Source organism: Aquarana catesbeiana, linkage group LG02, assembly GCF_042186555.1.
Source record: "Aquarana catesbeiana isolate 2022-GZ linkage group LG02, ASM4218655v1, whole genome shotgun sequence".
Taxonomy (NCBI): Eukaryota; Metazoa; Chordata; class Amphibia; order Anura; family Ranidae; genus Aquarana; species Aquarana catesbeiana.
Genome location: NC_133325.1, coordinates 543306042 through 543330725, shown reverse-complemented (window position 1 = coordinate 543330725; position 24684 = coordinate 543306042). Strand labels below are relative to the sequence as shown.

Here is a 24684-nt window from a genome sequence, read left to right as displayed (position 1 = left end):
TAGGGAAAAAAAGAGGAGAGAAATAGTGGGGATGGTGAAAAGGAGATATACCTGCTGCAGGGTGGGTGGAGGCAAGAACACCATGATAGGTGTGATTCCAGAATGGATGGTGACAGGAGAAAACCAATCTGGGGGACCCAGACCAAGGGGAAGCTCAGGCGGGAGGCGCCGCCACAAACGAGCCCCCAACATCATGCACCAGCGGACCATTTTTTTTCTTTTTTTTCCCTCTCACTTTATTTCACTTCCTGCACACTTTACTACTAGCCTGACTTATGTCACCCCTTTTTTTCACAGGTCCCCCATATCTTGGGGACAACCGTGCCTCTCGCCCTCTCCTTCTCACCATTCACCATTGTCACTCCCCTCTGTGACCCACCTGAGGTGGTGCTTGGGCTGGTGTTCGCCCGGGTGGGCCCCCTCAGCTCCAGGGCGTGGTATCATTGGCTGGCCTGACCCGCATGGCCGCGCCGCCTATGCGCAGATATATGTGTGTAAGTTTGGGGGTTAAATGTACATGTGTGAGGGGACATACTTTACATTTGCCCACCATTTTCCATTAATTCTTCCCTTTTAAAATACGACTGTTTTCATGTGAAAAGGCGCCTACGGGCTCTGCAGCTTCCATATGCCATGCTGTACCCGGCTAAGCTGAGAGTCACCGCTGACAGGCAGGCCCATTTCTTTGAATCAGCCCAAGACGCAGCCATGTGGCTAGACCATAACAAGAAGGCCTTAAGACATGGAGACAGACCCGCCTGATATACACAGCCTTGATAACTTCTGGAGTTCCACAATACTCCATTACAGTGGACCTGTTTGTAGCTCACTTATCCCCCTTTGGATGGTGCTGATATTCCCCTCTGGATCCTGCAGTTTTTATTACACACACTTTTTTTACTTTGGGGAATGTTTTTGCTTTATGCTGCTGGGAACCTTGATATTGCTACATGAACAGTGAGCTATCTTGTGAAGTAGGCAAGAGAAAATGCGTTCTTTCCACGTGAGAGGTAAAGCGAGCAAGCCACGTTGGCTTTGGTTTCAACTTCATTTATATGGGCGTGTCCCGTTGGCAGCCTGTTTTTTTGTTTTTTCTTTATATTTTTTTTGCTTATACCAAGGACTACACTACCGAAGAATTCTTTATTGGAAATTCTGCATTATACCAATTCTTACTACCGACGTCATTGACTTGAGAATCAAGTTTGAACTCCCTGACCGGAAGCGGCATGTGTTGTCAAAGACCCCACCACATCTCCGGGGGGAGGATCCCCCACTCCCACTTCGCCCTGCAGACTCAGGCTCAGGAGCTCTGTGGAACTGAACCCTATACTACATCGCTCCTTAAAGCCATGCACCGTTTTGCCCAATGGCTGAACTGCCAATAATCTCTTGGAATGTTAGAGGCTTAGGTTCCCCACTTAAGGGTATGATGATCTCCACATGTTTGGAAAAAATATCATCCTATGATTTTGTGTATGCAAGAGACCCATCTAACAGCCGAAACTAAATGTTGTCTTAAGTATGCCTGGGTAGGGAAAGCATATCACTCCACCCACACCTCATATTCAAGGGGTGTGAGTATAATGATCCATGGTTCTGTTGATTTTCAAGAATTTGATGTATGCATAGATAATGAAGGAAGATACGTTTTCTTGCATTGTAGAGTTGGAAAGTTGAACTGTATACTGGCCTGTGTGTATGTGCCCCCGCCGTTTACAGGGGCGGTACTCCGGTTACTGCTGACTTACCTAGAGAGTCGACCGGATCTGCCGTTGCTGATAGTGGGGGACTTTAATTGCTGGTTGAGTCCTTCCGCGGACAGGCACCCCAGCTCCGGGGTCTCTGTATCAGAGGATTTAGTAGAGCAGACTGTGTGGACTGCACAGAGGAAACCAGAAATGCATGTAAGTGAAAAAATAATGGTGTTTATTAAATAAGTGGACGAGGGACGTGCCTGCATATGCTCTGCACACAGCTACAAGGATCCACCTTGATACCTGCCTTCTACCTTGCTGGTCAATATTGATCCTTTCAAGCAACATTGTCTGCACCATGATGGATTTGGACATATCGTAATTTCCATCCCTTTTAACCCCAGGACAGATATTACTTACCTGTGAATGTGCTGCTATGAGAATTTCTCTCTACAGCCGATATTACTAAGCTTGGTCTAATTGGATTGCAGACCTGGTCCAATTTTGATGTTTTCTCCCTGGCTGTGTGCACACACTTACTACAGGCACCTCGTGACCTTGTTTCTCTACGGTTTTTAAACATACATGTCTACTGTATGCCCCCTGCAGGCATAATTTACGGCGCGACCTGCCCGCTCCCTTACGGGGATCCCCTCGGGTGGCTGTGTTTTCCCTTCCCCCTTCCTCCTTCCCCTCTCGGGCACTGACGCTCCAGAACTGTCTTATTTATCTATCTTATGAGCTCCTGTTCCCTGAAGAAGCCAATGTCTTGGCGAAACATGTAGGAAATCGAGCCCTTCTCCTTTAAACGGCCATTTTCCATCTGGCCCATTCTACCATCCCTAGGGTCACTTACAGTACATGTACCCATAATCTCTTTTTTTAAGTATAACATGAATTGTTTGTAATGTATATTTTGTCTATGTTAGATTATCAATAAATTTTGTATTTTTTATTATTTTTTTGCTTCTTACACTTTTTCTTGTTTATTCCTCTTTGAGAAATCTATTTGACTATAGCACCGCCATAATCCCCCGTCCACATACCCATTAAATATTTATTAAATAAGTGACAAGTAAGAGAAATATAAACAGTGCAAAACCAACCACAGACCCACAAACAACAAATAGTATATACAAGTAAATGGAGATACCGGAATTGTAAACAAAGCCAGGCCAAGATCATACACAGGGAGGTCAGCAGATGGGTAGGACAGGAAACCAGCAGGATAGAGAGAGGATGTATGGATAGGCTGCAGGGCAGGGATCCAAGGGAATCAGGAGGGACAAGTACAGGATGGGCTAGGGATCGGATCAGATCAGGACAGAAACAGGTTCACGGTCAGGATACAGGCAGAAAGGTCAGGGCGCAGGGAGAAAGACACCAAGGCAAGGATGTGAGGGCTTGCCGGGTATTTATAAGGCTGTAGTAATTGACCTCATGTTACAGCTGAGCGCAGAGGGTGCTGTTTGCTCCACATTGCCGGAGTGCACCCACTGGTGGACACTGGTACTACGGCCCAAGGATGCAACAGTGCCACCAGCAGGAGAGTCCTCTTACTACAGGTCCTAGTTGTTGGAAGACACCCGCTGGTGGACACTGGTACTGTGATCCAAGAGCCCGAGAGTGCCACCAACGGGTAAACCCTCTCATGACAGTACCCTCCTCAAAGGAGCGGCCTCCGGACGCTCCAACAAGATGAAATTGTCCAAAGTTCATGGCCTCAAACTGAACAACAGATGAGGGCACATCAGGCTGGGCATCGGGTACATCAAACTGGACAGCGGGCACATCCGAGCAGACAGCGGGCACATCCAAGAAGACAGCGGGCACATCCAAGAAGACAGCGGGCAGGAACACACCAAGCTGGGCAGCGGGCACGGGCACTTCGAGCTGGGCAGCAGGCACGGGCACTTCGAGCTGGGCGGCAGGCACATCAGGCTGGGCAGCAGGCACGGGCACTTCGAGCTGGGCAGCAGGCATGGGCACTTCGAGCTGGGCAGCAGGACATCAGGCTGGGCAGCAGGCATGGGCACTTCAGGCTGGGCAGCAGGCACGGGCACTTCAGGCTGGGCAGCAGGCACATCAGGCTGGGCAGCAGGCACTTAGAGCTGGGCAGCAGGCACGGGCACTTCGAGCTGGGCAGCAGGCACATCAGGCTGGGCAGCAGGCATGGGCACTTCAGGCTGGGCAGCAGGCACGGGCACTTCAGGCTGGGCAGCAGGCACGGGCACTTCAGGCTGGGCAGCAGGCACATCAGGCTGGGCAGCAGGCACTTCGAGCTGGGCAGCAGGCACTTCAAGCTGAGCAGCAGGCACGGGCACTTCGAGCTGGGCAGCAGGCACATCAGGCTGGGCAGCAGGCATGGGCACTTCAGGCTGGGCAGCAGGCACAGGGCACTTCAGGCTGGGCAGCAGGCACGGCACTTCAGGCTGGGCAGCGGGCACGTCAGGCTGGGCAGCAGGCACATCAGGCTGGGCAGCAGGCACTTCGAGCTAGGCAGCAGGCACTTCGAGCTGAGCAGCAGGCACGGGCACTTCGAGCTGGGCAGCAGGCACATCAGGCTGGGCAGCAGGCATGGGCACTTCAGGCTGGGCAGCAGGCACATCAGTCTGGGAAGCTGGCATATCAGTCTGGGAAGCTGGCACTGAGACATCAGGCTGGAAGGCAGGCACTGGGACAATAGGCTGGAAAGCAGGCACATCAGACTGAGAAGCTGCCACATCAGACTGGGAAGCTGGCACATCAGACTGGGAAGCTGGCACTGAGAGATCAGGCTGGAAGGCAGGCACTGGGACAATAGGCTGGAAAGTGGGCACATCAGTCTGGGAAGCTGGCACATCAGTCTGGGAAGCTGGCACATCAGTCTGGGAAGCTGGCACTGAGACATCAGGCTGGAAGGCAAGCACTGGGACAATAGGCTGGAAAGCGGGCACATCAGACTGGGAAGCTGGCACATCAGGCTGGGAAGCTGGCACATCAGACTGGGAAGCTGGCACATCAGGCTGAAAGGCAGGCATCGAGACTTCAGGCTGGAAGGCAGGCATCAAGACATCAGGCTGGAAGGCAGGCATCAAGACATCAGGCTGGAAGGCAGGCACTAAGACAACAGACTGGGAAGCTGGCACATCAAACTGGGAAGCTGACACATCAGGCTGGGAAGCTGGCACATCAGGCTGGGAAGCTGGCACATCAGGCTGGGAAGCTGGCACATCAGACTGGGAAGCTGGCACATCAGGCTGAAAGGCAGGCATCGAGACTTCAGGCTGGAAGGCAGGCATCAAGACATCAGGCTGGAAGGCAGGCATCAAGACATCAGGCTGGAAGGCAGGCACTAAGACAACAGACTGGGAAGCTGGCACATCAAACTGGGAAGCTGACACATCAGGCTGGGAAGCTGGCACATCAGGCTGGGAAGCTGGCACATCAGGCTGGAAGGCAGGCATCGAGACATCAGGCTGGAAGGCAAGCTTCGAGACATCAGGCTGGAAGGCAAGCGCTGCAACAACAGACTGGGAAGCTGGCACATCAGGCTGGAAGGCAGGCATCGAGACATCAGGCTGGAAGGCAAGCTTCGAGACATCAGGCTGGAAGGCAAGCGCTGCAACAACAGACTGGGAAGCTGCCACATCAAACTGGGAAGCTGGCACATCAAACTGGGAAGCTGGCACATCAGGCTGGAAGGCAGGCATCGAGACATCAGGTTGGAAGGCAAGCGCTGAGACAACAGACTGGGAAGCTGGCACAGACGAGAGCGGGTACATCAGACTGGAAGGCAGAGACATCAAGCTGGAAGGCAGGCACTGAGACATCCGGCTGAAAGGCAGGCATCAAGACATCCAGCTGGAAGGCGGACACCGAGACATCAGGCTGGAAGGTAGGCATCAGGACATCAGACTGGGAGGCAGGCACATCAGACTGAATAGCAGGCGCATCAGACTGGAAGGCGGGCACCGAGACTTCGGGCCGGAAGGCAGGCATCAGGACAGACTGGACAGCGGGCACATCAGACTGGGAGGCAAAGACATCAAGCTGGGAAGCAGGCGCCAAGACATCAGGCTGGAAGGCAGGCATCAGGACATCAGACTGGAAAGCAGGCACATTAGACTGGAGAGCGGGTACATCAGACAGGAAGGCAGAGACATCAAGCTGGAAGGCAGGCACTGAGACATCTGGCTGGAAAGCAGGCATCGAGACATCCGGCTGGAAGGTAGGCATCAGGACATCAGACTGGGAGGCAGGCACATCAGACTGGATAGCAGGCACATCAGACTGGAAAGCGGGCACCGAGACTTCGGGCTGGAAGGCAGGCATCAGGGCAGACTGGACAGCGGGCACATCAGACTGGGAGGCAAAGGCATCAAGCTGGGAAGCAGGCGCCGAGACATCCGGCTGGAAGGCAAGCATCAAGACATCAGACTGAGAAGCGGGCACATCAGACTGGAATGCAGAGACATCCGGCTGGAAGGCAGGCATCGAGACATCCGGCTGGAAGGCGGACACCGAGACACCGTGACAGGGCTGGTTTTGCACATAACTGGATCAGGGGCTGAACATCTTCAAATGACATATACCCCTGATCCACTAGGGAATAAGCTGATCGGATAGTTTCCATCAGCTGGTCACTAGTCCACCCTTTCAAAATCTGGCGACAATATTCACCATCATCTTCTGCCAGCAGGGAATAATAACTGATTTCATTGAAATTCATATTAGCAGAACTAACAACCCGGGCGGTTCCTCAATGCAGCCACGTCTGGTCAGGGAGGTCTTGGTGTACTATCAGAGGATTTAGTAGACCAGACTGTGTGGACTGCACAGAGGAAACCAGAAACGCATGTAAGTGAAAAAATAATGGTGTTAAATAAGTGACAAGTAAGGGAAATATAAACAGTGCAAAACCAACCACAGACCCACAAACAACAAATAGTATATACAAGTAAATGGAGATACCGGAATCGTAAACAAAGCCAGGCCAAGGTCATACACAGGGAGGTCAGCAGATGGGTAGGACGGGAAACCAGCAGGACAGGGAGAGGATGGATGGATAGGCTGCAGGGCAGGGATCCAAGGGAATCAGGAGGGACAAGTACAGGATTGGCTAGGGATAGGGATCAGATCAGGACAGAAACAGGTTCACAGTCAGGATACAGGCAGCAAGGTCAGGGCGCAGAGAGAAAGACACCAAGGCAAGGATGTGAGGGCTTGCCGGGTATTTATAAGGCTGTAGTAATTGACCTCATGTTACAGCTGAGCGCAGAGGGTGCTGTTTGCTCCACATTGCCGGAGTGCAGCCGCTGGTGGACACTGGTACTATGGCCCAAGGATGCAACAGTGCCACCAGCAGGAGAGTCCTCTTACTACAGGTCCTAGGTGTTGGAAGACACCCGCTGGTGGACACTGGTACTGCGATCCAAGAGACCGATAGCGCCACCAATGGGTAAACCCTCTCATGACACTCTGTCACGCCGAGGGATTCTCCATTGCTTAGATTGCTCAATGAGGTTGGCTGGGTGGATATATGGAGACAAAGGAACCCGGGCGAAAAACAATTCTCATGTTTCTCCAAGACTCATGGGACGTTGTCCAGAATTGATTTAGCTGTGGGCAACCTGGCCATGCTCCCATCCGTCTCGGAAGTGCTGTATAAGCCACGTAGTGTTTCAGATCACTCACATTTAGTGATTAGCCTGATCATATCTCCGAAACTCGGGCTACCTAGCGCCCCATGGACATTCAGTGCCTTCTGGCTAAAATTATTTCTATCCCACGGTGAGATGGAGCGGAGCATGGGAGAGTTTCTGAACACCCGGGAATTCCTGCAGTCCCCGATGGAACAATGGGACGCTTTTAAGGCCTATTTGAGAGGTTTGCTCATTTCAGAGATAGGCAAGGTAAAGAAGAATTCATCAGAACACAAGGAGGAACTTGAGAGGCAGGTAGTGGCTCTGGAGGAGACTTATGTACGAACCCCGACTGACTCCGCTAGGGAGGCATGGCAGTCAGCTCAATCTGCTTATGAGCGGCTGCTATCCTCTACGGCGGAGAAAAAGCTATTCTTCTCCAGGTTGGCGTTTTACGAGGAGGGAGAAAGTACTGGGCGTCTTCTGGCCAAGATAGCTAACTCTCAACAACGCTCCCCTGTAATAGGAGCCATTAAAACATCTGAGGGTAGGTTAGTAAGTTCCCCTGACCTTATATTGATGGAACTGGCCACGTTCTATGAGAACCTGTATCTTCCAACGGGGCGATATACCCCGGAGGAACTGGCAGATTATTTTCAGGACATTGATTTCCCACAACTCACAAAGGGCCAAAAGGAGGATCTAGACGCTCCTCTCACTTTGGACGAACTACGAGCGGCACTAGCGGCATACTCCAACTGTATGGCACCCGGGGCAGATGGGATACCCATAGAGGTTTATAAGCAATACGCTGACATACTTTTACCCAAGTTACTAATGGTGTTTAACGCGGCCAGGGAAAAAAGAGGTTTACCCCCTCTATGAACACAGCCAATATAGTACTCATACTGAAGCCCGGAAAGGACCCAACAGATCCTGGTTCAGATAGGCCCATATCTCTCTTGCAGAGTGATATTAAGCTTTTAGCTAAGGTCCTTGCGATGAGGTTGAATGGGGCCATCATGGCCATCATTCACCCTGATCAGGCTGGGTTCATGCCCAATAAGTCAACGGCAGTAAACTTAAGACGGCTTTACCTGAATATGCAATCCGCGGCGGATAATGTGGGACAGAGGGCTCTGCTCTCACTGGACGCTATGAAGGCTTTCGATAGCGTAGAGTTGGGAGTACTTGTGTTGAGTTCTTAAACGCTTCGGATTTGGAGATGTTTTTATCTCGTGGGTGCGTCTACTGTACCACAACCCGCAAGCAGCTATCCGGGCATCTGGGGCTATGTCGCACACTTTCAATTTGGGGAGAGGCACGAGGCAGGGGTGTCCTTTGTCACCCTTGCTTTTCGCGCTAGCCATAGAACCCCTAGCCATTAAAGTAAGAGCCAACCCTAATATTGTCGGATTTCGATACGGAGACAAGCAGGAGCAATTTATGCTATACGCTGATGATACCATGATCCTGCTTGGAGACGTACATAAATCTCTCACAGAAGCTATGTCCACCATAGTGGAGTTTGGAAGATACTCGGGACTCCAGATTAACTGGACCAAATCCTCCCTGATGCTTATTGATAAAGGGGGTACTCCTCCCAATAACAGTGCAGTGCCTCTAACCACCTCGTTCAAATACTTAGGTATTCAGGTGACGCCTAGAATCAGAGACTACGGTAGATTAAATATATCCCCATTGCTACAAAAATTTAGAGAACGGCTTAAAACATGGAATTCACTCTGTCGGTAACAGGCAGGGTGAATTTGATTAAAATTATTCTTATGCCCCAACTGTTATATGTACTTCATAATACACCCATGGTAGTGACTCTAAAGACGTTTAGAATCATTAATTCCCTATTTAGACTACTTATATGGAAGGGGCGCTCTCCAAGGATTAAACTTGAACATCTCCAGCGTCCTAAGGACGAGGGAGGGCTCGCCCTTCCCAATCCCTGGCTCTATATAGCTGCGCAGCTGCAGCAACTGATAGGTATCATGTATGCTGGCGCAGAGAAAGAGAGACCTATACGCAGTTCCTCAGAACTAGTAATGTTGCACACAGTTAAAAAAGACTTGGTTCCGACAGCCCTGGAGGCATTAGATTTTGGCAAATCAAATAAGAAATACCCGACCTATGATCTAATCCAAAAAATTTGGTCCAAGACTAAATATATGCAGGGTGTGACAGGCTTCACGGACTACAGTCCAATATGGTTCAATGAAACGTACCCAGAATTAGCCAAGATACAGCATGGGGCGATATGGAGGAGATATGGGGTGCTATATATCAGGCAGATCTTCCAAAACTGGAAACTGCATACATTTGAGAACTTGCAGAGGCTATTTGAGCTACCACAGTCCATGCGGTTTTACTACATGCAATTAAAACATGCAGTGGTGGCACAGAGTAAGTCCTCGGATTGGGTCTCTTCACCAACACCCGTGTTTAATATGATTGCAGGGGCTAGCAATACTAAGGGTTTTCTATCACAGTGTTACAGTATGCTACTACAAAACTTTCTAAATAAACATCCTCTAGGAATGCTGGCCAAGTGGGAGAGGGATGTTGGCCCGTTGGATGGAGATCAATGGGAAGAGGTGTTGCAGGCTGTGCCCACATGCTCCCTAAACGTTACGCAAAGATTGACACAACTGTATATCATATTACGAGTATATTATACCCCTCACAGATTATATGCTATGGGTCTACGACCCACTCCACTTTGTACCAGATGCAAAAGGGAACATGGGGACCTGATCCACCTGCTGTGGAGGTGCCCAAAGCTTCACCCCTACTGGAAAGGGGTGGTGGACACTGTTAATGGGGTATTTCAGGTCACGTTACCTACAGACCCCAAGCACTGTCTGCTCAATGTGTTAGATGAGCTGGGGTGGGAGGAAAATACTAAAGTGGCAGTTACTAAAGCTATATTAGTGGCACGTAAACTAATCATGACACACTGGATTTCAGAAGAGCCTCCTGCTCTTAAAGAATGGATTAATGCTGTGGGGGAAATGTTACGAAAGGATAAAGTAATTTATCAACATAGAGGCTGCCCGCAGAAGTTCGAGAAACTCTGGGGACCATGGCTAAATGTTTCTGGGCTCGCCCTGGTGGATTTGGTCGTGGGCAGATTGCTGGGTTTGGGGGTATGAGGTACTAAATGTCAGGCAGATCGAGCCTCTTCTGTTCGGTATAGTTTTTTACTTGGTTTACTTATTCCCTTTGTTTATGCTGATGCTGGGGTCTACAAATGGATTACAATATGTCCATGAAATAAACAGTCTGACAATGTTTAGATAGGTCGGTGACTTAAGAAATGTTTCTTAAATAATACAGTCCGCAGTATATACAAATGTGATATACCTCATGGTAGAATGTATTACTGATTACAATTGTGAAGTCGGTATGTGCATGTTTTTTACATGTTTTTCTCAATAAAATTTTTCTTTGGATAAAAAAAAAAAAAAAAAAAATATGACTGCTTTCCATATCCATAGGTAACCATTGTGGTTTTGCTCCTGACGAGTGGCTAAAAGGTCCCGAAACGCATAGGGCTTACAACTACTCATAGGTGTACCCAATTAACAATTATGTATGAACGTTCCATTTTCATCTGTGTTTCCTTTCTGTAACCTCTTTTGATTGACACTTTAATGTGTCTGTCTTATATCCCATACCTTTGTGATTTTTAGCCATTTAAGTATTCATGTACTTGCAATATAAGTCCTTGTTGGAATGTATTGTTTGATGAAATATAGAGTATTAATAGTAGCTGTGTGCAATAAGAGTATGTTAATATATGACCATTTTTGAATATAATAAAACCTGCTTTTTACTTAATTTTTGTATTTGCTCCCGTGTGCCTCAGTTAAAGTCCCGCCCTTTGCTCTTCTTTTTTTTTCTATATATCTTAATAAAAGTTGTTAAATAAAACAAAGATTTTAACCCTAGATAAAGGTTTAAAGTATGCACCATCACGCTGTCTTGATAGGTTTGAGACATTTATTGATATTAAAAAATATGTAATGAAGCTGAGCATTAAGAGATGGGTAATCCTATGCAAAAAAAGTACTACAGTGGTGGAAGGGAACAAAGTGGTACATTCGGCACTATCAAATGCATCTTTGTTTAATTCCCCTGGCAATATGCCTTCTAAACTATTGGTTTTTCAGAAGTTGCTGTTGAAGGATTTAGATAACTTTAAACCTAAATCTGACCAAACTACATGGAGGGGAATAAAATCCCTATGTGAGTATAAATATCTGATAGTCCACCCTGCTGATAAGGGGGGCGGTTTTACTTTACTAGATAAATCGGATTATATAAAGGAGATGGAAAATATCTTTTCGTGTCTATGGAGTGTTATATTAAGGAAGCTTTAGACATCTCTTGCCATCTGCTATCCCCTGAAGACATAATTGGATGAAACCGGTCGTGGTGGAGCCTTTGGCAGTGACATCATCCCACACAGCCTCATGTCGGGTGGCGTACAAACCTGGTTCTCAGTATATTGTTTGTTGCTGAGATATATATTGGTCCTGCTGTATGTTTTATATTTTTGATAAAGCCTAGCAGATTACTCTGGTAACACAATGTAGAGTGTCTTTGTTTCTTGCATACATGGGATTGCTGCTTGGCTAAGACTGGACCAGATAGAGTGGCTGGCTCCCATGCTGCGGTGAAGGTGAATACATCAGCTGTATTGCTCTGGAGATGAAGTGGCTGCTAACAGGCAAATAATAAAGCGCATATGATCACAAAAGTGTTAGAGGTCTATCCAATTTGGTAAGCAGATTGTGTGTGCTCCCTTTTGGTGATGGTGCACAGAAGTCAGTGTCAATAGATCGCAGTGGATCCGCAACAACCAGACTTCATCAAGTTTACACAGAACTTATGAAATTTTGTTTTTTGAACCTTATTTATGCACAAGCATTTTGCTAATTTTGGCACAAGTTTGTGGAGAGGCTGGTGTAAATAGCTAATGCTGGTATCAGCATATGAGTGTTATCCTATATGCTTAGCTTTGCACATTGCATTTTTTGTTCATGTTTTTTTTTTTTTTTTGCATGTGCACTTGATAACAGACTCACTGGCAGAATCAGTAGGTGAAGAAAAGAAAAAAAAACTAAAAATACAGAAAACAAATGGCAGCTACCACATGCAAGGATTGGTAGCTTGCAATATATTACATCTTGTTTTTAATATTACTTTAATTATGAGTAAACCAACTGTTTTAACTAAGGTTTTATTTTGCAAAATAATTAAATATTTACTTTTGCCTTCTAAAATATTTCACATCACTAAACTCGAACATGCAAACAATTGCAAATTTCAGAGCTTGTACTATTTGAAGTCAAAAGTGAAATCACATTCCTGTTTTAGAGAAACATGCCCATTAACCGCTTGCCAGCCGCCCCACGTATATGTACTGCAGGGCGGCGGCTCCTACAGGCAAAATCACGTACCTGCGACCTGGGAAAATATCTACAATATTTGTAGACGTTATAACTTTTGCGCAAACCAATCAATATACCCTTAGTGGGATTTGTTTTACCAAAAACATGTCCCAGAATACATATTGGCCTAAACTGATGAAGAAATTTTATTTTTTACATTTTTTTTTCCATAAAGATTTTGAGTATAATGACATACAAAAAAAGAAAAAAGTAGATACAAACAATTGTAAACAGTTGTCACATGACATCATCAGCTTAAAACAAGATATCCATAACATTTAGAGCAACATTGTGAAAGTAAATCATCAAGAAATGTATTCTGAGATATATCAAAGTACAGGAGAATAGCGTCTTAGGGCGGAAAATTCTATTGCAGTATACACTTCCCCCCCCCGGGATCTTCTCCCAGTAAGACCAGAGGAGGAGATGGGTTATGGAGCCAATCCTGGCAAAAGTACTGTGTGTACCGATTCCCCATAGAGCATATATGCTGAGCATCAAGAGACGTGGCAATCATCTAGTTTTTATCAATCATGTTTGACTGTAATATATGGGGCCATAAGAAGACTGCTAGTAGAAGAGACAGGATGGGGGGAGCCGGAAGAGGAAAGACCCAGGGAGAAGGAGAGAAAGACAAGAAGAGTGAGAGTAGAGAGAATCAAGGAGAGAGAAAAAGGCAGGGGAAAGGAAAAGACCAAACACAATAGAATAAAAATAAATAAAATAAATTACAATACAAGAAGAAAAAAAAAAGAAGGGAAACTACAAAGGAAAAAGAGGGGGGGGGGATATAAAGTATAGTAAGTATACAACAGGAAGGATAAAGGTCAGGGATGAGCGAGCCCACACCCTCCCCCTCCTATAATTAGGAATATCCGAAATTGCAGCTACGAGGTCTGCAGGGGGACCTAGGAAGAGTAGTGACGGTATCTGTCAGTGGTTATAAAATGGGTCCAACATGCCCAGGTAGCGGTAAATTTGTGCACTCTGTCCTGAGAAATGTGAATAAGGTCTTCCATTTCTTTTGTTTTAGAAACTCTTGCAAACCATTCCCTGATTGTTGGAGCGCAGGTAGAATGCCAATGTTTGGGAATGCATAGCCTGGATGCATTGACCAAATGCATTGACCAAATGCATAGCTAGGGATTTGAAATATCTCAGTTTAGATAGGGATGTGTGGTGTAAAAGGAATTGGGCGGGGGTGTAGTCAAGAGTGAATGTAGTAATATGTGCGATTAAATCGTGGACCTCCTTCCAAAATGGTTGGAGGATTGAGCAATCCCACCACACATGAAGCATTGAGCCCACCTCCGATCCACACCTCCAGCAAGTGTTAGGGATAGCAGAAGAAAATTTATGAAGCCGTGAAGGGGTCCTATACCACCTGGTGGCTATCTTGTACCCATTTTCTTGAATGGCTACATTTAATGAGCCCTTATGTGTATATTTGTATACCGTGGACCATTCGTCGTGTGTTAAAGGTGTAAGTAGGTCCCTGTTCCATGAAGTTTGTAAGGGCGTAAACGACGGGTTCGGGAGATCAGTGAGAAAGGTATACAGAAGAGAGATAAGGTGTCTTTGTGGGGTCTTCCGATAACACAAAGTTTCAAAGAACTGGAGCTGTTTTGTCCAGTGTGTTTGACCGGTGTGGGTTTCAAGAAAATGCCTAATTTGTCTATAGGTCCAAAAAGAAAATGAGGATGTTTTGGACAATTCTCTAAGTTTATCTAGGGAAATTATTTTCCCATCAAGATAGAAATGTAGGACTAAGACATCTTCGTGTGGCTATTCCTTCTGTAAAAAATTTGTGGAAATGCCCAGAGAGAATGCAAGGTTTCCTCTTATTGTGGTTAGGGGACTTGGAACTGAGACTAGGGCTCCATTGATTGATGCTTTCCTAAATACTAAGAGGGATGGGTGTATTAGCGGGTGTGTGGCTAGTGTTTGTGGCCAGTTTTTAGGGGATAGCCATGGAAGAGGTGTAAGGGAACCGACGAAAAGGCGTTTTCAAGGAATGTCCAAGACTTCTTGTGGGTATGGATATTCCAGTCTGCGATTCTTGTGAGGTGGCAGGCAGTGTAATATTTACGCAAATCAGGTAACCCAATGCCACCCCTGGATTTAGATAAGGTGAGTCTGGAGTATTTAATGCGAGGGGGGGAGTCTCTCCATAGAAAGGCCGAGCATGCTTTTTGGTAAACTGAAAAAAAACTGGATGGAAGAGCTATTGGGATTGCTTGCATCAGGTATAATAGACGTAGTAAGATAAGCATTTTGATCAGAGCAGCACGCCCGAACCATGAAACATTTAATGTTTTCCACACTTTAAGAAAATTTTGAGCCTTAAGTAGGGCTACATGGAAATTTAAGGCATACAAGTTTGACAGATGGGTTGGAATCTGAACTCCTAAGTAGGTGATGGCACTTTTATGCCAGTGAAAAGGGAAGGAGTCTTGGCAGTTAGTCATTTCCTGAAGAGGGAGAGAGACATTCAGGGCTTGCGACTTTGCATGATTAATTTTTAAGTTGGATATTTTACCAAAAAGGTCAATCTCATGAAGAAGGTTTGGGAGAGAGACACGGGGTGCCTGCAAAGATAGCAAAATGTCGTCGGCAAAAGCCGCGACCTTGAACTCTCTCCCCCTTACAGTAATACCTTGAATATCTGGGTTGTTTCGTAGCTTGTTAAGGAAGGGTTCTAGAGTAAGGATACATCAGTGGTGACAATGGGCACCCCTGACGCATGCCATTACTGACAGGGAAGGCGTCTGACAGGTGGCCATTGACCCTAACTGCAGCTGAAGGCCCGGATTATAGTGCCATTATGGAGGTTAGCATGCGATTTCCAATTCCGATAGCCAAGAGTGCTTCACGCATATAGTCCCATGCCACCCTGTCAAACGCCTTCTCAGCATCAAGAGAGAGGAAGAATCCTTGGGTTTTGGAGGAAGACAGCCATTGGTGTATGTTTAATGTACGAATTACGTTATCTCTGGCTTCCCTACCAGGGACAAATCCCACCTGGTCAAGGGAGATAAGGTCTGGCAGCAAGGGAAGTAATATGTTAGCAAGAATTTTTGCGTATAATTTAATGTCCACATTCAATAGGGATATTGGTCTGTAGTTTGCAACTGCCGAGGGATCCTTGCCCTCTTTGGGTATGACAGAGATGTGGGCAGCTAACATTCTAGATAGATTGATCTTTATCCAACTTAAAAATTAATCATGCAAAGGCGCAAGCCCTGAATGTCTCTCTCCCTCTTCAGGAAATGACTAACTGCCAAGACTCCTTCCCTTTTCACTGGCATAAAAGTGCCATCACCTACTTAGGAGTTCAGATTCCAACCCATCTGTCAAACTTGTATGCCTTAAATTTCCATGTAGACCTACTTAAGGCTCAAAATTTTCTTAAAGTGTGGAAAACATTTAAATGTTTCCTGGTTCGGGCGTGCTGCTCTGATCAAAATGCTTATCTTACCACGTCTATTATACCTAAGGCATTGAAGGTGGTCAGAAGGTTGGGGGAGAGAATGTCTGCAAACATTTTATAGTATTGGAGAGAATAACCGTCGGGTCCCGGGCTTTTGCCTAGTTTCATTTGTTTGATAGCTACTTCCAATTCAGTAGCGGATAAGGGGTTTTCAAGGTCAAGTTTGAGTTGGGGGGATATTGGTTAAGGGCTGTGTCTGGAGAGGAAGTTTTGTATAAGTTCAATGCGGGTTTCTGGGTCGTTTTGGGAAACTTGTTCCGAGCGAAGGTTATACAGCTTTGAGTAAAAAACTTCGAATTCTTTAGCGATATCCTCATTCCTGACCAGAAGGTCTCCTTTAGGGTTGCGTATATGATGAATTCTGGTAGAAGTTTTAGGGGATTGAACCGAGCGTGCCAGAAGGCGGCCACATTTGTTACCGTGCTCGTAAAAAATCCTCTGGCCAAGAATGTACCGCCTGTTAGAACGCTTATCTAGTTCTGCCCTAAGGAGACAGCGAGTGTGGACTAGTTCCTGCAAGGTTGAGAGTGCATGAGTTCGTTTGTGGGCTTTTTCCAGGGACTTAATCGATTCAATAAGGGAGTTGATGGATTCTTGATTTAATTTCTTGGCTTTTGTTGCTAAAGATATCAACTCTCCCCGGATTACACACTTGTGAGCTTCCCAGAGGGAGATTGGAGAAATTCCTGGAGTAGAATTCTCAGTAAAGTAGTTTTGGGTGCTTGTGCGTATGCGGTCAAGAGAGAGTGGGTCTTTGAGCAGCGAGGCATTAAAGCGCCAGATTTTTGTCCTCGGATGGGTTTCAGGGAAGGTTAATGTAACAGTTATAGGGTGGTGATCTGATAAAAACATTGGTTTTATGGTGGACTGTTGTAGAAATGGAAGATCAGATTGGGAAAGAAAAAAATAGTCCAATTCTGGAGTACTTTTGGTGTGGGGCCGAATAGAATGTGTAGTCTTTAACTGTGGGGGACAAAGTGCGCCACGTGTCATGGAGGGTTACGTTTTGCAATTGAGTTTTAATCTGGCGTAGAGCTCTGTATGGTAGAGCGGAGGTTCCCGAAGAGGAGTCTAATAGTGGGTTCAGGGGAACGTTGAAGTCCCCCCCCCAGGAGAACCAGGCCTTCCTGGAAGGAAGCCAAAAGGTCGCAGGTACTTCTGAAGAAGGTGACCTGGTGTTCATTAGGACAGTAGATATTCGCCAGCGTTATTGGTTTAGCTGCATATGTGCCTTTAAGGAAAATAAACCTGCCAGCTGGGTCAATCAATGAGTCCGATAGGTGGAAGTTAGCATGCTTGGAGATTAATATAGAGATGCCTTTCCTCTTAGCATCTGGGTTGGTGGCATGGAAGGCTGATCGATATATGTGGTTAGAGAGTTTAGGTATGGCGTCAGAGCGGAAGTGGGTCTCTTGTAGAAAGATGAAGTGAGCTTTGTGTTTGGAGAGTGATGACAGGACTTGGGATCGTTTTTCGGGTAAGTTAAGGCCTTTTACGTTTAAAGATATGCACTTCAACATCAGGGATAAATTGGTTAATGGTTTAGTTTGCATGATAGAGCTCGGGTACTGATTAGTAGCTGAAATTGTCACTCGTGAACTGTGCTAAGGGAGATTTGATAATACACAAGAGCAACTAAAAGGGGTGGGTGTGGGCCCAGTCCAACCTTGAGCACACAGGGAGGAGGTAAGGAGAGGGGAACATTAGTGGATTAGTCAAAAAAAAAAAAAAAAAAAAAAGGGGGAAGGAGAGAAATGAGAAAGAGGAGGAAGAAAGAAGAGAAAAGTGATAGGTAGTAAAGCGAGGAAGAAAAGGAGGGGAAGAAAAGGTAGGGAACAAACCAGAGGTGAAGCCAGAGATTCTGTTCCACCTAAAGGAAGGGAGACCTGGAGTGTCAGCTAGTATCCCAAGGGGACTGCTGTGTGGGGAAGTGAGAGAAGAAGGGGACCTCAGAGTGATTGCGAGCCGGGATCGAACCCGCAGATACTGTGTATTGGAAAAGAAAAAAAAAAGACTATAGTTGTGTGGGGAGCCTACTAACACATTAACCATGTTACCACATTATCCGAAACCGTAAGCATCAGAATAATAATATTAACAGTTCTAACAGTTACAAAGAACATAAAACATTACATGCCAGCCATAAAGTATTTATGCTTAGATTCATCACGAATGCAACCCGTGAGCAAGTGAAAAAGGTTAAGCCCTCCGTTCCCTCTTAGCAAGCTAACACCCTTTGCCATTAAGGGACAGGAAGGATATATCTCGAAAAAGGGGGGTGAAGGGGGGGCAGAGGGAGGGCCGGAAAGGGAAGGAAAAGGGTTAGGGAGAAAAAGAGGAGGCGGGATTACCCTGGACAGTGGGATCAGAAAGTAACCATGCATAGCATTGTATTTTCTGATTTAGTAGCTGCAGGCTTAATACTTCAGTGGTGTGGCCTTATCAGGCAAAATGCACTGCATCTGACCAAATTCCTATGGAGATTGTACAGATTTCCGAAGATCAGGGATGTCCAATTAAGTCGGATAACGCAAATTTCATCTTGTGAGTGAATTAGATGAGTGGTATTCAAATTCAATATGCCAGGTCGGTGACCAGTGACAGGGGTTTATAGCTCTAGTTAAAGTGTTTGAGTGGGACATCCCTGACGATCGGTGTGATAAATAACATACATCATATAAGTGCTTGTATATGAGACCAAGACATCTGTTAGTCATAACACGTTAGAACTTACGAAAACTCCCATACAGACACTGCCTGTGGAGAATGTGGGAGAAAAAACATGTGTATCTGACCGCATTAATGTTATGCTAATGAAGAAAGGTGAGTATTCCTTAATTAATTGATAAAGTACTGGTATACTGGAGATTGCTAGAGTTTAGCTTGATCAGAAGAATATAGGTAAGATCTGCAATTTTGGGCCCCTAAAAGGGGATGCTTGGTCCCATGTAAAGTAGAGGTAGCCTTACCAAAGCAGATCATGGTCGGAAAACATGAAGTCCGGGGTGCTACCATTCAGCTGTGAACGAGTAAGGCTCAAGGGGTTGAAAAGAGTCACTGCAGTATACATAGGTATGGCTCTGAGAGCGGGAGATGAAGGGAAGGTAAAGCGTAGGCAGAGGGAGGTGGGTTATCCGTCCAGGTAGGGCTTCGTGTATAGGGGTATGCTTTCCATATTGGGGCGATGAGGAGAGAGTCAGAAGCTTAAGCATTTACTCACGGGTGAAGCACTGTGGCTGGGGCGAAGCAGGTTAAGCATCCATGCGATAGCGTCTCATAGGTGGCGAAGGTGAGCGATCCGGACTTTGTTGGTAGAGATCGCAGCGTGATGAGTGAGCTTTTGGAGATGCCGGGCCCACTTTGTGTCTGCGTGATCTCTGGCGTGGAGCCTTCGGCGACGGGTGGAGAGAAACCGGGAGCCATGGTTCTGACGGGAAGTAGAGCTCTTTCCATTCCGGAAGTTCTATCCGAGGGAGATCGAGCTGGTCGCAAAAGATCTTTAAGTCGTCTGGTGTGCGAAGTACAGCGGAGCGACCCCTAGCGGACGTCGAGAGTGCAAAAGGGAATTTCCATCGGTATTGTATGTTTCTGGCGCAAAGAGCAGCCAGCAGGGGTCGCGGCGCTCTTCTATTTTGTAGCGTTATCTGTGACAAGTCCTGGAACAACTTTATGTCAGCGCCATTATAAACAATTTGTCCCCTTTCCCTTGCTTTTCGAAGGATTTCTTCCTTGAGGGGAAAATTGACTAAGCAGCACACGATATCTCTGGGTGGCTCGTTCTCCCTGGGTTGGGGGCGTAGAGCGCGATGAGCCCTTTCCATATCGATAGGAGAGTCCCAAGGGAGATCGATTAGATCGTTAAATATTGTGCACAAGGTTTGCTGTAGTGACCTGGGATCCGCACTTTTAGGGACTCCACGCACTCTGTTGTGCCGGCGACCACGGTTATCGAGGTCCTCCACATGCCTGTGGAGGTCGAATAGTTGGGAGAGTTGTGAATCGTATGTGGATTGAACCTGACGAATGGCGGCCGCGTGCGTCAGGGAGGTTTGTTCCACTGTGTTGATGCGGTGGGCCACCGCCTGAATGTCAGACTTCAGGTCGGCGATCGCTGCTGTCACTGTGCTTTTTATGTCTGATGCCACCTTCTCAAGGTCAAACAGACTAGGTAGATGGGCTCGTCCGGTACTGGGGGGGGTGGAACTTCCCGGGGTCTGCATTTCGGACAGTGCAGAAGGCGAGACCGGTGTCTGGGTCTGTGCAGCCACATGTGCGGACAGTTTCTGGGTGTGGAAAATGTCCGGAATGTTTCTGCTCAACTGTGTACCTGAGTCCATGGCAGCACGAGATGCAGAGGAGCTCCGGGTGGTTCTGCTCATAATAATAGCGAGGTGTAGGCTCCCCTTTAGGCAGGATTCGGTTGCAGGAGCTATCAGCTTATGCTGCCATCTCGGTCTCCGTCCAGGCCACGCCCCCTACATTTTTTTTATTGGGTGTGTTTTATAGCAGAAAGTAATATTGTGTGTTTTTTTTTTGTTTATAGCGCAAAAAATAAAAACTGCAGAGGTGATCAAATACCACCAAAATAAACCTCTGTGGGGGAAAAAAGCCATCAATTTTTTTTTATGGGTATAACGTTGCACGACCGCAATGCCCTATCGCAAAAAATTGACCTGGTCATGAAGGAGGGTAAACCTTTCCGGAGCTGAAGTGGTTAAAGTGATAGTAAAAGTCTTGCTTTTTTTCCGTTAAAAATGACAAATATGTTATACTTACCTGCTCTGTGTAGGGGTTTTGCACAGAGCAGCCTGGATATTCCTCTTCTTGGGTCCCTCTTCGGTGCTCCTGGCCCCGACCTCCTGTTGAGTGCCCCCATAGCAAGCAGCTTGCTATGGGGGCACCCGAATCGGACCACAGCTCTCTGTGTCCATCCAGACAGGGAGCCACGGCCTGCCCCGCCCCCTTTCCTCATTGGCTCACTGATTTGACAGCAGCAGGTGCCAATGGCGCCTCGCTGCTGTTTCAGCCAATGAGGAGGGGAGTCCCGGACAGCCAAGTCTCTCGTGCAACATCGCTGGATCTAGATGGGCCTCAGTTAAGTATGAGGGGGCTGCTGCACACAGAAGGCATAGAATGCATTAAGATAAAAAAAACAAAAAACTTCTGCCTTTACAGCCACTTTAAAGAAGGGGACGGGGTCAAATCTGCATGCTTATCTTTCACACAATTAGTCCATTAATGGGGAACAAATCTGCAGCTTGTTTTCAACACATGATTTTTGCTTGCACTTTAACCAAGCTAAAACATACATAAATCCATTATGACAAAGGTTTTCATTCTCCTTATAGTGATGATGAGAGACTTAATTTAAAGAATGTGTTGGAGCCCCAGCCTCCACTTTCAAGCATTAAACACACACAGCTGTTGGATAATGCCCTTTTTTTTATAGTAATTCTAATAAGAGTTATGTTTTAACCCTGCAGCTTGATCGGTGCGTGGTATGCGCACCCTCGTTTGTTTTTTCATGTTGGGCTGCCACAGGGTTGACATTTTTCACACATTATACTTTTTAGTTTATGTATACAGGGTTTATTCTAGGTCAGGGTTAGGTTCAAAGGTCAGACTCAGTGTATTTTAGGTAGGATTAAAAAAAAACAATAATTTAGTGTCAGTGTGCTTTAGGCAGGGTGAAAAAAAAAGCTAAATGTGCATTATTGTTTCTGGGTCCTACTAAAGGCACAACCAACAAATAATATACACGTGTGGTATTGCTGCGATCCTCAGGAGTAGGAGAATTTGTGTTGGATTATTCATTGGTGGTACGTCATGGTAATAGCAAGAAATATACAGTTGTATTTTTTTAAACAAGTACTTTTTTTTACTATTTTTACTACTTTTACATATTAATCAATAATGATACACTAAGTATTTGCAATGATATATACAGTTTTACTAACACATATCAAAGTTGCAAAACTGTGTTCAGCCATTAAGATTTGTTTTACCTTCATCATGAAGTGGTAACTTTAGCATATATGTATACTTTTGGACATTTATGGGTTAGACTGATACAAATACTTAAAAAATATACCTTTATATATACAGTAGTTGCAGATATAATAGGAGGACATCAAATAAGATGGACATTAAATAGCATGTGAATTTGGATTTCAACTGTGACAATTTTATCTCATAGGTAACAAAAATGTGGTTACACGGGAACATGTTGATCGCATGAAGAATGGCTGCATTGTGTGCAATATGGGACATTCTAATACAGAGATTGATGTGGTAAGCAGTATATCAGCCAGGTTACTAAAATCAGCCCTTCAACTCAGCGTGCCATGCAAATTTTTATAAACAAACAGTTTAGAGATGATATATTTTAATGTTTTTATATCTTTTCAAATATGTTTAATTCTACTTTAGCTGTATCCTCACTCAAAAAAATGACATTTGTATTTAAGATTTATTTCTTTTAATTGTTCTACAACTGATATTTCCTTATAGTTCACCAATAGCTGTCTAGTTTTTTTGTTTGTTTTTTCCTGTTTAGGCCAGTCTTCGCACTCCTGAACTTACATGGGAGCGTATTCGATCTCAGGTGGATCATGTAATCTGGCCAGATGGAAAGAGAATTGTACTGCTGGCTGAGGTAGGCATGCAGAGTTGTCCTGTAGATGCAAAGACCAATACTCAGTCAGTTGAATCTAAAATACAAGTAAAGGGCAATATTTTCTGTAATTTTGGGCTATGCCACGAATAACCATTCATGGTACGAATCATTAATCACTGCTCTCTGAATAGTCTTTCAGCCAGTTTTTTTATACATTTACAACTGAATTTTCTAAACCTGTAGATATTAACTTGCAAATTGGCTATGTGTGGGGAAGTGTGTCAAACGCTTTGGCAAAATCCACCCCTTTGTCCAAGTTTTTGCTTACATCCTCATAAAAAGAAATCAAATTTGATTGACAATTTGATATTTTGTGAATCCATGCTGTTTGTTTTCTATCAAAAACTCTTTTATGTTGTTTTTTTATTAAACTCTCAAGTGTCTTCCCAACTCTAGAAGTTAAACTAACCAGTTTGTAGTTACTAGGTAAAGGGTTTGATCAGTTTTTGAATATAAACTCCACATTGGCCCTGCGCCAGTCCAGTAGTACCATGCCAATTAAAGAGTCTGTAAACTGTCTTAGAAAAAATGGATTTTTGAGGACACATGCGTGTAAGCCATCTTGGCTACTGTAAGTCATCCAGTCTTGTTTTTTTCACCTTTATTTTGTCTAAATGTTTCTGGACCATATCGGTTTTGAGCTATTGGAGTTCTTTTTAGGCTGTGTCAATGCTATCCTCATTGAGGATTTGAGCTTCCTCATTTTCCTTTGTATACACAGAGCTGAAGAAGGTATTTAATAAATTTGCCTGCTCATTAACTCTAAATTATCTTGTAAAGGGCCTACATGCTCCCTACATGACCCTTTTACTATTAAAATATTTGTTCACTTTGAAGTTTTGCAGCCTTGATTTCCTTTTTTATTTTATTTTTATTTTTTTTTTACATATTCTAGTATATTGTCAGTGTAAAAAAAGACAAGAAAAATTGCTTTAAAATGAGACGGTAAAAATTGAAGCTTCTGTAAGAACCAAAAAACACATATTGCGTATGACTACTGTTCTAGTTAGTTGTGCACCTTCAATGGTATATAGCATGCCCAAAAACCTTGTACCTAGGTATTCTTCCCCCCCAATGTGGCCATTATACCTGAAAAATCACTGTGGCTGGCAGATTCTTTGACTTTGGGGATTTTGTCACTTACGGTTTTGGTTTGTCGTTTACAAGCCATTACCGGCTTGTGAAAGCATCTAATCAAACGATCTCTAATTTTTTTAAAGCATCCCTGTCCCCCCCCCCCCCCCCATGCTTACGCAAAAATGCAAACATGCACCTAATTCATTCACACATATGTAAACAGTGATCGCACCACACATATGAGGTATGTTAGGAATATTAGAGCAAGAGCAAAAATTCTAGTGCGAGACCTGTGGATCTCCAAACTGCTAACCTGTAAAGGCTTTAAAAGCGTTGCATATGAATAATTGTACCATTGTTTGTTGCTATTCCATGGGCGTGTGCAGTTTTAAAGCATGTGGTATCTATTTACGCGGCATAACATCATCTTTTATATTTCACAAAAAAATTGGCCATTATATTGTGTTTGTGTGCAATAAAATTCTTTAACCACTTGCTTACTGGGCACTTAAACCCCCCTCCTATCCAGATCAATTTTCAGCTTTCAGTGCTCTCACACTTTGAATGACAATTACTCAGTCATGCAACACTGTACCCAAATGATTTTTTTGTCCTTTTTTCAAACAAATAGAGCTTTTTTTTGGTGTATTTG

The 24684-nt window shown here is 45.3% G+C and overlaps 1 protein-coding gene across 1 annotated transcript in view; it reads left to right on the top strand.

The window, feature by feature from the left end:
* The window catches only part of AHCYL1 (adenosylhomocysteinase like 1), a 707570-nt gene that overhangs the window by 477958 nt on the left and 204928 nt on the right, over positions 1 to 24684 (top strand). The window contains exons 12-13 of the mRNA XM_073615883.1: positions 22476 to 22570; positions 22836 to 22934. Of these exons, the coding sequence (XP_073471984.1) occupies positions 22476 to 22570; positions 22836 to 22934 (194 nt within the window). The remainder of the gene's footprint in view (positions 1 to 22475; positions 22571 to 22835; positions 22935 to 24684) is intronic.